Below are 11,865 nucleotides of genomic sequence, written 5' to 3' on the forward strand. Positions count from 1 at the left end.
CGCGACGGCAACCGCGCCACTCACCGCCACCACAGGGCCGCAGTGGCCCACCTGGACCGCGCCATCCGCGCCGTCTCCCGCCGCGCCGTCACTTCCAGCAGCCACGGAGCAGGGTCCTCCACCGCCCCATCCCAGCCCTAACTTGGGCCGGTCGTCGCCGAGCGGGCTTCCGATCCAGGAGGTCCGCTTTCCGTCATCGCCATCACCACTCCCCGACTGGCTTCACGGGCCGCCATCGGCCTACCCGGGGGCCCGTCCGCCGTCCGGTTTCCCGTTGCAGCCCGAGGCATCGGGCGTCACCGGGAACTATGCCGGGCCTTCCACCATGGACCGCACACCATCATCCGCCCTACGCACCGCCGAGGCAGTGGGCCAGGGCGCGCCACACCAGCAGCCGCCCCGGTTCGCCAAGATCGACTTCGCCACATACGACGGCTCCGACGACCCTCTTAACTGGCTCAACCAGTGTGACCAGTTCTTCCGCGGACAGCGCACACCCGCATCGGAGCGTACTTGGCTGGCTTCCTACCATCTCCGCGGGGCCGCCTAGACATGGTACTACGCCCTCGAGCAGGACGAGGGCGGCATGCCCCCGTGGGATCGTTTCCGAGAGCTGTGCCTTCTTCGTTTCGGGCCACCGGTCCGCGGGAGCCGCTTGGCCGAGTTGGGCCGCTTGCCGTTCACCTCCACGGTGCAGGACTTCGCCGACCGCTTCCAGGCCCTGGCGTGCCACGCGCCCGGTGTGACGGCCTTACAGCGGGCGGAGCTTTTCATCGGCGGCCTTCCCGACCACATCCGCGTGGATGTCGAGATGAAGGGGCCCCAAGACCTTCAGACGGCCATGTACTATGCCCGGGCATTCGAGCAGCGCGCCCAGGCCTTAACGCGTCCATCCGCGCCACGTGGGGGCCTACAGCTTCCCCGGCCATCTCCGGCAGCACCGGCGTCGTCCACAGCCGCCCCGGTACCCACCCCGGCACCGATGCGGCCATTCAGGCGCCTCACTCAGGTGGAACAGCTGGAACGCCGGCGCTTGGGCTTGTGTTTCAACTGTGATGCGCCCTATGCACCGGGCCATGTCTGTCCCCGCCTCTTCTACCTGGAGACGACAGACGAGCCTGAGGAGGAGACACTAGAGGATGGCCTCGGCGCTCCAGCCCTTGCGGAGCCCGCAGCGGCACCCGCGCCCGCCCCGGCCACCGCCCTCGTGGTGTCCCTACACGCGCTGGCCGGCATCCGTGATGAACGGACGATGCTCTTACCGGTCATGATCCAGGGCGAGCGCCTGGTGGCCCTAGTGGATACAGGGTCCACGCATAACTTTCTGCAGGAGACCACCATGCGGCGCCTTGCATTACAGCCAACCGGCGGTGAGCAGTTGCGAGCCACAGTCGCTAATGGCGACCGTCTCCGCTGCCACGGGCTCGCCCGCGACGTGCCCATCACTATCGGCGATGAGCACTTCACCATCACCTGCGCCGGCATCGACTTGGGCTGCTTCGACTTCATCCTCGGCGTCGACTTCCTACGCACTCTTGGTCCTATTCTATGGGATTTCGACGCGCTGACGATGACCTTCTGGCGGTTGGGCCGCCACATTCAGTGGGACGACATTGGAGGTGCCGCCCCAACCACTCCACTCCAGCTGGCCGCGACCACCGCCACGGCCGAGCACCCACTATTGGAGAGCCTCCTCCAGCAGCACGCGGACATCTTCACCGAGCCACAGGGGCTGCCGCCCGCCCGCACGTACGATCACCGTATACATCTTCTGCCAGGCTCCGCGCCGGTGGCGGTACGGCCTTACCGCTACCCACAGTTGCAGAAGGATGAGTTGGAGCGGCAGTGTGCGCTCATCCTCGCGGCAGGCATCATCCGGCTCTCCACTTCGCCATTTACCGCGCCGGTGCTTCTCGTCCGCAAGTCAGACGGCACATGGCGTTTCTGCATCGACTACCGTGCCCTTAATGCTGTCACCCTTAAGGACAAGTTCCCTATTCCAGTGGTCGATGAGCTCCTCGATGAGCTCCACGGGGCGCGCTTCTTCACCAAACTTGACCTCCGGTCGGGGTACCACCAGGTGCGCATGCACCCGGATGACATCTCCAAGACGGCGTTTCGGACTCATCACGACCACTTCGAGTTCTTGGTGATGCCCTTTGGCCTCACCAATGCCCCGGCGACCTTCCAGGCTTTGATGAACGACGTCCTTAGGCCCTACTTACGCCGGTTTGTGTTCGTTTTCTTTGATGATATTCTAATCTACAGTGCGTCTTGGGCCAAGCACCTCCAGCACGTCGCCATCGTCTTCAACGAGCTTCGAGCGCACCACCTCCACCTTAAGCGCTCGAAGTGCTCGTTCGGGACGCCTTTGGTGGCCTACTTGGGCCACGTCATCTCGGCCGACGGGGTGGCTATGGACGCCGACAAGGTGGCAGCCGTCTCCGCATGGCCGACGTCTCACTCGCCGCGGGCTCTCCGCGGGTTCCTCGGCCTCGCCGGCTACTACCGGAAATTTATCCGGGAGTTCGGGCTTATTGCGGTGCCCCTCACGCGGTTGCTTCGCCGCGACGCTTTCGCCTGGGACGACGAGGCGACAACGGCGTTCGAGGCCCTCAAGGGGGCCCTCACGACGGGCCCCGTCCTCCAGATGCCCGACTTCGACCGCCCGTTCGTGGTGGACTGTGACGCCTCAGGCGCAGGGTTCGGCGCCGTGCTTCATCAGGGCGATGGGCCCCTCGCCTTCTTCAGCCGGCCTTTCGCTCCGCGTCATCTTAAGCTAGCAGCATATGAGCGGGAGCTCATTGTCCTTGTATAGGTCGTTCGTCATTGGCGGCCGTACTTGTGGGGACGGTCCTTCCAGATTCGCATCGACCACTACAGCCTGAAGTTTTTGCTGGACCAACGGCTGTCGACCGTGCCGTAGCACCAGTGGATCAGCAAGCTCTTCGGCTTCGACTTCTCCGTCGAGTATCGGCCGGGCCGCCTTAACACCGTGGCCGACGCGCTGTCCCGTCGCGACTCCGACCTCGCTTCCTCCGCTGACAAGTCCGCGGGGGCGGCCCTGTGCATCCGCTCCGGGCCAACGTTCGGCCTCTTCGCCGACATTCGCCGCGCCACTGCGACGGCCGACGACGCCGTCCGTCTTCAGCAGCAGCTCATGGCCGGCGACCTGGAGGAGCCTTGGCGCTTTTCTGACGGACTGCTCATCCATGGGCGCCGGGTCTTTGTTCCGGCGCAGGATGATCTCCGTCACCAGGTGTTACAGCTCGCCCACTCGGCGGGTCATGAGGGTATGCAGAAAACCCTCCATCGTTTTCGCGCCGACTTCTACATCCCTGGCGATCGCGCCCTGGTCCGCGACTGGGTGCGGTCTTGTCAGACATGCCAGCGCAACAAGACAGAGACTCTCAGGCCGGCCTGGTTACTCCAGCCCTTGGAGGTGCCATCTCAGGTCTGGGCGGACATATCCATGGACTTCATTGAGGGCCTTCCCAAGGTGGGCGGCAAGTCGGTCATCCTCACGGTGGTCGACCGCTTCTCCAAGTACGCCCACTTCATAGCGCTCGACCATCCATACACGGCAGCGTCCGTGGCCCGGGCCTTCTTCGACGGCATCGTCCGTCTACACGGGTTCCCTGCTTCGATCGTCAGTGATCGAGACCCCGTGTTCACGGGCCATGTCTGGCGCGACCTCTTCAGGATGGCGGGTGTCCAGCTCCGCCTGAGTACGGCGTTCCATCCTTAGACGGACGGTCAGTCCGAGGTGGTTAACAAGGTCATTGCCATGTATTTGCGTTGTGTGACAGATGATCGGCCTCGCACTTGGGTGGACTGGCTCTCTTGGGCGGAGTACTGCTACAACACCTCTTATCACTCCGCCCAGCGCGCTACGCCATTTGAGGTGGTCTATGGTCGACCACCCCCGCCTATACTTCCGGTGGATCCGGAGACAGCTCGGACGGAGGTTGCGGGTGACCTCATCCGCACTCGTGACGAGATGCCTGCTGAGGTTCGTCAGCGTCTCCTTCAGGCTCAGCAGCTGGCCAAGCACTACTACGACGATCATCATCGCGAGGCGGAGTTCGCGGTGGGTGATTGGGTGTGGCTGCGTCTTCTCCATCGCTCTACGCAGTCCCTCGACCTGCGCGCGAAGCGCAAGCTCGGCCCTCGCTACGCCGTGCCCTTCCCTATCTTGGAGCGCATTGGGAAGGTGGCCTATCGTCTTCAGCTTCCAGCCCGCGCTCGCATCCACGACGTTTTCCATGTGGGGCTGCTCAAGCCTTTTCGTGGCGAGCCACCGGCGCTTCCTCCCATCGCCAATGGTCGCATTCTTCCAGAGCCGGCAAAGGTATTGCAGGCGCAACTCCGTCGTGGCGTTTGGTTCATCCTCGTTCAGTGGGAAGGCCTTCCGGAGGAGGAGGCTACTTGGGAGCAGCGTGAAGAATTCCGCCAACACTATCCAGACTTTCAGCTCGAGGACGAGCTGTTTGCGCAGGCGGGGAGAGATGTTATGACCGGTTTGGTCTATACAAGGAAGAGGCCCACCGGGCATTAGTATTAGGGGCTTGACCCACAAGTTATCTTAGGCAAGTTATTTTAGGCAAGTTATCTTAGGCTAAAGTTATAAATACTAGTTGTAAGACATCGTTTGAGATCAAGCAATACAGATAGTTCTATCATATTGCCCGGCTCCAGAGGAGCCGGAAACCCTAGCCGCACCTTGCCCTAGCCGCCGCCGCCCTTCTTCTCCCTCGCGACGGCGCCAACACGCCGGAGCCGCCGCCCTCGCCCCCAACCCTCGCTGTTCTGCCCGTATAACCTACGGAGTAGAGCCGGTAGGAACCCTAGCCCTACCAGTAACACTCAGGTAATGAAGGGGTGTGATCTGTGAGTGTCAGGACATCTACAATTGTAGATAAGGCAGCCTTTTTTAAGCCTCAATGTCATATATGATGAAAACAGAAACACACCATAAGATGGATTATCTCTTAGTGTTATCTGTAACAACTAATGTTTACATGCTCTTACCATTATGGTGATTAAAATAAACTAGAAAACATGTGACTAAGATAAGACATCCCCTACAATGGAGAAAAATGCCATATCTTTCATACCCAGAAATCATCTCTTCGCTATCACAATTCGAGCATCTTGTTTTCATTTCTCTCTTACAACTCAGCAATCATCCTATGTGGCATGCTAAGGCAACGCCATTGTACGTGCCCTCAGGGATTATGATCTGGCCCCTAACTCCGTTGGAGATAAGGAAAATGATATAAATGATATATTTAGTTAGGGTAGGAAGATAACAATGTGGTGTGTTAGGCAATTAGGGATCCTATTCTTAGGGGTCAAGTCAGCCTTCCCTATTAAAAGGATATAATATTGTGTAGGCATGTACTCCATATGAATTATCCAAGAAATGAGAGAGCAAAAACTAATCCAGTGGCCAACCTTCTCTCCCTCTCATCCCCAGAAACATTGCCGGCCTACCCTTGCTTAGTTGCTTCTCGGAGCCATACCCCTAGTTTTCCACGGCCTGAGGATCTATACTACGTTTGGCATGCAGCAGTGAGCGAATAAAATACTGCCAGCAAAAGTATTGTGATTAACTGTTTAGGGAATTCATGGTATTCCTAGTGATAGATATCTGAGAAACCTGATCAGGGTTGGACTAAGCTAAATGTAGACGACTCCTTTGTTGCTGCTACTGTCAAGGGAGTGCTGGAAATCTGGGCAGAAACCACAAAGAACATGTTCTTTTCTTAGGATGCCTCGTTCCCATACGACGCCTCTCCCCTTTTGGGGTTGTTGTTGCATGGCAACCAGACAGCCAACGTTCAAGGCTCTTCGCCTTGCTTGGTCAGATGAAGATGGAAGTTAAGGTGCCCCTCTATGCTGGTTGTGCCGATGAGATTTGTGATGGCGGTTGGTGGTGGTAGTGCGTCCGGCTTCAGGTCGTTAGTGGTTTGAGCTTCTTGGGGCCTGATAACGACAGTGCTTGGTGTTGTTGAGCGGCCAGTTTCTCCCTATGTGCTCTTCTTTGGCGGTTTCTGGGGTTCGGCTGTAGGCGCGGGTGTGTTTTTTCGGTTGTGTCTCTTCTCCCCTCCGCCTATGTTGTCTCAACAAGTCAACATAGCCGGTCCCAAGCCCGGGTAAAGGAGGAGGGTTGTGATAGGCTTGGCGAGCCAACGTAAAAACTCAGCCACTCTTATGAAGATGAAACCCAAAAGATTTTCGTTGGGGCGTAACCCTCAGCGACGCGCCACATTGGAACCCGAGTGTGGTGGCAAATGGGCAAGGGTCGGGCCGTCACCCCTGGTGGCGCGCTGTATCTTGATCCGGATACGGTAGCAAGTGAGTGAGGATCGGGTCGTCGCATCCTTAGTGGCGTGCTACATCAGCGCTCGGATGTAGTGGGAAATGAGCAAGGGTCTTCGCATTTGACTCGACGGGTGCGAAGGGTAAGGAAGCTAGCCGAGCCTAGGAGGATTCACTTAGGTAGCTGGAATGTAGGGTCTTTGACAGGGAAGCTTCCGGAGCTAGTTGATGCAACGATGAGGAGAGGTGTTGATATCCTTTGTGTCCAAGAAACCAAATGGAGGGGACAGAAGGCGAAGGAGGTGGAGGATACTGGCTTCAAGCTGTGGTACACGGGGACGGCTGCAGATAGAAATGGCGTAGGCATCTTGATCATCAAGAGCCTCAAGTATGGAGTGACAGACGTCAAGAGACGTGGGGACCGGATTATCATGGTCAAGCTGGTAGTTGGGGACTTAGTTCTCAATGTTATCAGCGCGTATGCCCCGCAAGTAGGCCACAATGAGAACACCAAGAGGGAGTTCTGGGAAGGCCTGAAAGACAGGTTAGGAGTGTCCCGATTGGCGAGAAGCTCTTCATTGGAGGAGACCTCAATGGCCAGGTGGGTATATCTAACACAGGTTTTGAAGGGGCGCATGGGGGCTTTGGCTATGGCATCAAGAATCAAGAAGGAGAAGATGCCTTAAGCTTTGCTCTAGCCTACAACATGATTGTAGCTAACACCCTCTTTAGAAAGAGAGAATCACATCTGGTGACTTTTAGTAGCGGACAACACTCTAGCCAAATTGATTTCATCCTCTCGAGAAGAGAAGATAGGCGTGCGTGCCTAGACTGTAAGGTGATACCTGGAGAGAGTGTTGTACCTCAGCATAAGCTGGTGGTTGCTGACTTCCGCTTTCGGATTCGTGTCCAGCGGGATAAGTGTGCCAAAGTCGCTAGAACGAAGTGGTGGAAGCTCAAGGGGGAGGTAGCTCAGGCGTTCAAGGAGAGGGTCATTAAGGAGGGCCCTTGGGAGGAAGAAGGGGATGCGGACAATGTGTGGATGAAGATGGCGACTTGCATTCGTAAGGTGGCTTCGGAGGAGTTTGGAGTGTCAAGGGGAAGGAGAAGCGAAGATAAGGATACCTGGTGGTGGAATGATGATGTCCAGAAGGCGATTAAAGAGAAGAAAGATTGCTTCAGACGCCTATACATGGATAGGAGTGCAGACAACATAGAGAAGTACAAGATGGCGAAGAAGGCCGCAAAGCGAGCTATGAGTGAAGCAAGGGGTCGGGCATATGAGGACCTCTACCAACGGTTAGGTACGAAGGAAGGCGAAAGGGCCATCTATAAGATGGCCAAGATCCGAGAGAGGAAGACGAGTGATATTGGCCAAGTCAAATGCATCAAGGATGGAGCAGACCAACTCTTGGTGAAGGACGAGGAGATTAAGCATAGATGGCGGGAGTACTTCGACAAGTTGTTCAATGGGGAGAATGAGAGTTCTACCATTGAACTGGACGACTCCTTTGATGAGACCAACATGCGTTTTGTGCGGCGAATCCAGGAGTCTGAGGTCAAGGAGGCTTTAAAAGGATGAAAGGAGGCAAGGCGATTGGCCCTGATTGTATCCCCATTGAGGTGTGGAAAGGCCTCGGGGACATAGCGATAGTATGGCTAACCAAGCTTTTCAACCTCATTTTCCGGGTAAACAAGATGCCAGAAGAATGGAGACGGAGTATATTAGTACCAATCTTCAAGAACAAGGGGGGTGTTCAGAGTTGTACTAATTACCGTGGAATTAAGCTGATGAGCCATACAATGAAAGTCATTGAGCACCGCTTACAAAGAATGACAAGTGTGACCAAAAATCAATTTGGTTTCATGCCTAGGAGGTCAACCATGGAAGCCATTTTCTTGGTACGACAACTTATGGAGAGATATAGGGAGCAAAAGAAGGACTTGCATATGGTGTTCATTGACTTGGAGAAGGCCTTGATAAGATACCACGGAATGTCATGTGGTGGGCCTTGGAGAAACACAAAGTCCCAGCAAAGTACATTACCCTCATCAAGGACATGTACGATAATTTTGTGACAAGTGTTCGAACAAGTGATGTCGACACTGATGACTTCCCGATTAAGATAGGACTGCATCAGGGGTTAGCTTTGAGCCCTTATCTTTTTGCCTTGGTGATGGACGAGGTCACAAGGGATATACAAGGAGATATCCCATGGTGTGTGCTCTTCGCGGATGATGTGGTGCTAGTTAACGATAGTCGGAGGGGGGTAAATAGGAAGTTAGAGTTATGGAGACAAACCTTGGAATCGAAAGGGTTTAGGGTTAGTAGAACTAAAACCGAGTACATAGTGTGCGGTTACATTACTACTAGGTGTGAGGAGGAGGAGGAGGTTAGCCTTGATGGGAAGGTGGTACCTCAGAAGGGCACCTTTCGATATTTATGGTCAATGTTGCAGGAGGATGGGGGTATTGATGAAGACGTGAACCCTCATATCAAAGCCGGATGGATGAAGTGGCACCAAGCTTCTGGCATTCTCTGTGACAAGAGAGTGCCACAAAAGCTAAAAGGCAAGTTCTACAGGACGGTTGTTCGACCCGCGATGTTGTATGGCGCTGAGTGTTGGCCGACTAAAAGGTGACATGTTCAACAGTTAGGTGTGGCGGAGATGCGTATGTTGAGATGGATGTGTAGCCACACGAGGAAGGATAGAGTCCGGAATGATGATATATGAGATAGAGTTGTGGTAGCACCAATTGAAGAGAAGCTTGTCCAACATCGTCTGAGATGGTTTGGGCATATTCAGCGCAGGCCTCCGGAAGCTCTAGTGCATAGCGGACGGCTAAAGCGTGCGGAGAATGTCAAGAGAGGTCGGGGTAGACCGAATTTGACATGGGAGGAGTCCGTTAAGCGAGACTTGAAGGGTTGGACTATCACCAAAGAACTAGCTATGGACAGGGGTGCGTGGAAGCTTGCTATCCATGTGCCAGAGCCATGAGTTGGTCGTGAGATTTTATGGGTTTCACCTCTAGCCTACCCCAACTTGTTTGGGACTAAAGGCTTTGTTGTTGTTGTTGTCTCTTCTCCCCTTGTTCCCCCGTGTACTCTGGTTCACTTGAACCTATCCTGTATGGAGCCGTGAGGCTTCTAGGCAAAATTATTTGAATATATTTAGGTGAGGATCCACTCCCCACATTGACCATTCAAAAAAAAGTGTGATCCCAGAAAGCAATTACTGGATGAAATACGTTCTGCGTGTCTCACTGTGCAGAAGTTCAGGATGTGCAAATGGAATGTGTTTTATAAGTAAAACAGACAAGGACATCCAATTAATTATACACATAGTTCCAGCAGAAACCAATCTTACAGAGATGTCACAACTAGATTTTAATGTTATGACTAATGGACTACATATGCAGGCAAGAGACTCCGCCATTTTTACATTTGAAGAGTGTATGTGCAAGTTGTTGAAAAACAAAACAAGCTCTTCCACGTGCTAATGATAAAATTCAATGAAACAACTTAATAATTGCAATAATAAACACAACTATACAAACCAAACGACGTATATCACCAACCTTTGCTGTGACCAACAACAGCTGCTACATCATACTTCTCCTGATACAGATATGAGACAACAGAATGCAAGTCTTCAGCCTCTTTCCTGTAGTTGCCATACTGGAAAACGCCTTCGCTCTCTCTGAAAAGCAATATGATCGAAGGCACAACATGAATGAGGTTAGGAACCATGCATATGCCTATTTCAAATAAAGTTTATTGAAAAAATTGTGTACCAACAGATATATATTAAAACAACAAAAATGCAGTTCGTAAAATTTAAATGGAAAAGAATATCTGCCAGATTAGTTTACCCATATTTTTTGTCCATGAAAAAGTTGCAGGTCTAACAGATAAAATAAAATCAGAGGATCAAAATGATATTATACGTCATACATGAACCTGAGCTCATTCAGTTATAAAGACTACCTTCAGAAAAGGCTAGACTAGCATTTAGCATAACAACTTTAGTGAACGTACAAGCAACAGCATATCCAGGATTCTATGAGTAACTTACCCGTTTCCACTGAAGTCAAAGCGAAAAACACTAATCCCTTGTTTTATTATTGCATCTGCCAGATCAACAATAACGCCAGAACTCTGAAGATAAGTGTTAAACATCAGTAGAAGGGTAGTAGAAACTACTACTCCGACGGTTCAATTCGCTGCATCTCACATAAGCAAAATGAAACTTAGCGGCCCTGATCTTGAAGTGGACAAGGCGGATTTCTTGTGGTCACGAAATAGTTATGTACCTTGGAGGCCGTAAAGCCATGGCACAAGACTACAATCCTCTTCAAACCCGTGGGATGCAGCAGCCCCACAAGTTTCTCTCCATGCTTGTTCGTTATCAATACCCTGTGTGTAGCAGCTGTTTCATAAAACCACACGGTGTCAACAGTTTGGACTCAAAATTAGCTGCACGTATCTTCTCTTCTGTGACAAGAATATAGGAGTAACTTCAACTCAGATGAAGCCATCCTTTGACTGAGACTACTAATACTATTCGGATTTGCAAATAACTCCAAAATCCTTAAGTTTATGCGGCCATCTGAGCAAATTCATAGTAGCACAAGAAACCATCTACTCCCTCCGTTCCTAAATATAAGTCTTTGTAGAGATTCCACTAGGCGGACTATATACGGAGCAAAATGAATGAATGTACACTTAAAACGCATCTATATACATCCGTATATGGTTTATAATGAAATCTCTAGAAAGACTTATATTTAGGAACGGAGGAAGTACTAGTCTAAGATGGCTATGCAGATTCTTGAGATCAAATTTGAAGTATGGTAGTTGTCGCCCAAGAGAAGGTACGGAAGGTGAAATCAAGAAAAGGGGCTTACGGGGATTGGAAGCATCCCGGGAGGAATTGAGCGGCTGCGACATGGACGACAGATGGCGGCGGCAACCTCGTGGGGTTTGGGGTGGGAGGAACCCGAGGCTAGTCGACCCGCCGGCGGTGTCAGGAGTAGGATGAAGGTTAGATTCGCCGGGCAAGTGGAGGAGGCCAGAAGGAGGGCGTGGAATTTAAGGTGTCCAGAAAAAGAACGCACTAGGACCCAATGACAGCGTGAAGGGCTGGAGGCCGTTGGATTGGGATTTCTTGCTCGCGATTTTCTTCCTTACAGCCGCTCGCCCGATTCTCGACTAAAAAAGGACCCTTAAAAAAGACAAAAAAAAGGTTTTTTACTATTTGTACCACTGGTTGTGTAATATTTAGTTTTGCCATTAAAAATTACAAATTCTTAAAAATATCATCGTTCAGTGAGATGTTTGCTCAAAAATGACATTAGCCACCTAAAAAAATCCATCATTTCGGTAGATATTTGCTCAAAAAAAAAAATGGGGCGAGGTGAATCCACGCATGCTGGAACGGTCGCTTTCCAACAGGAAGCCTTTGACCAGTTAGAAAACTGCGGCACAGTTTCACTAAGATTTCCTACGGGATTAGTACGAAAGTTTGGTTGGTCCTTTCC

At 52.6% G+C, this 11,865-nt stretch overlaps 1 protein-coding gene across 2 annotated transcripts in view; it reads right to left on the bottom strand.

The window, feature by feature from the left end:
* The window catches only part of LOC123069987 (uncharacterized), a 13,606-nt gene extending 2,139 nt beyond the window's left edge, over window positions 1-11,467 (bottom strand). For both annotated transcript variants that reach the window (XM_044492987.1, XM_044492986.1), the window contains exons 1-4: window positions 11,233-11,467; window positions 10,639-10,754; window positions 10,401-10,483; window positions 9,904-10,025 (exon numbers count right to left, since the gene is read on the bottom strand). In XM_044492987.1, coding sequence (XP_044348922.1) covers window positions 9,904-10,025; window positions 10,401-10,483; window positions 10,639-10,754; window positions 11,233-11,275 — 364 coding nt within the window. In that variant the 5' untranslated portion in view covers window positions 11,276-11,467. The remainder of the gene's footprint in view (window positions 1-9,903; window positions 10,026-10,400; window positions 10,484-10,638; window positions 10,755-11,232) is intronic.
* Window positions 11,468-11,865: the final 398 nt, after the last annotated feature.

The sequence above is a fragment of the Triticum aestivum genome, chromosome 3B (genome assembly GCF_018294505.1).
Source record: "Triticum aestivum cultivar Chinese Spring chromosome 3B, IWGSC CS RefSeq v2.1, whole genome shotgun sequence".
NCBI lineage: Eukaryota > Viridiplantae > Streptophyta > Magnoliopsida > Poales > Poaceae > Triticum > Triticum aestivum.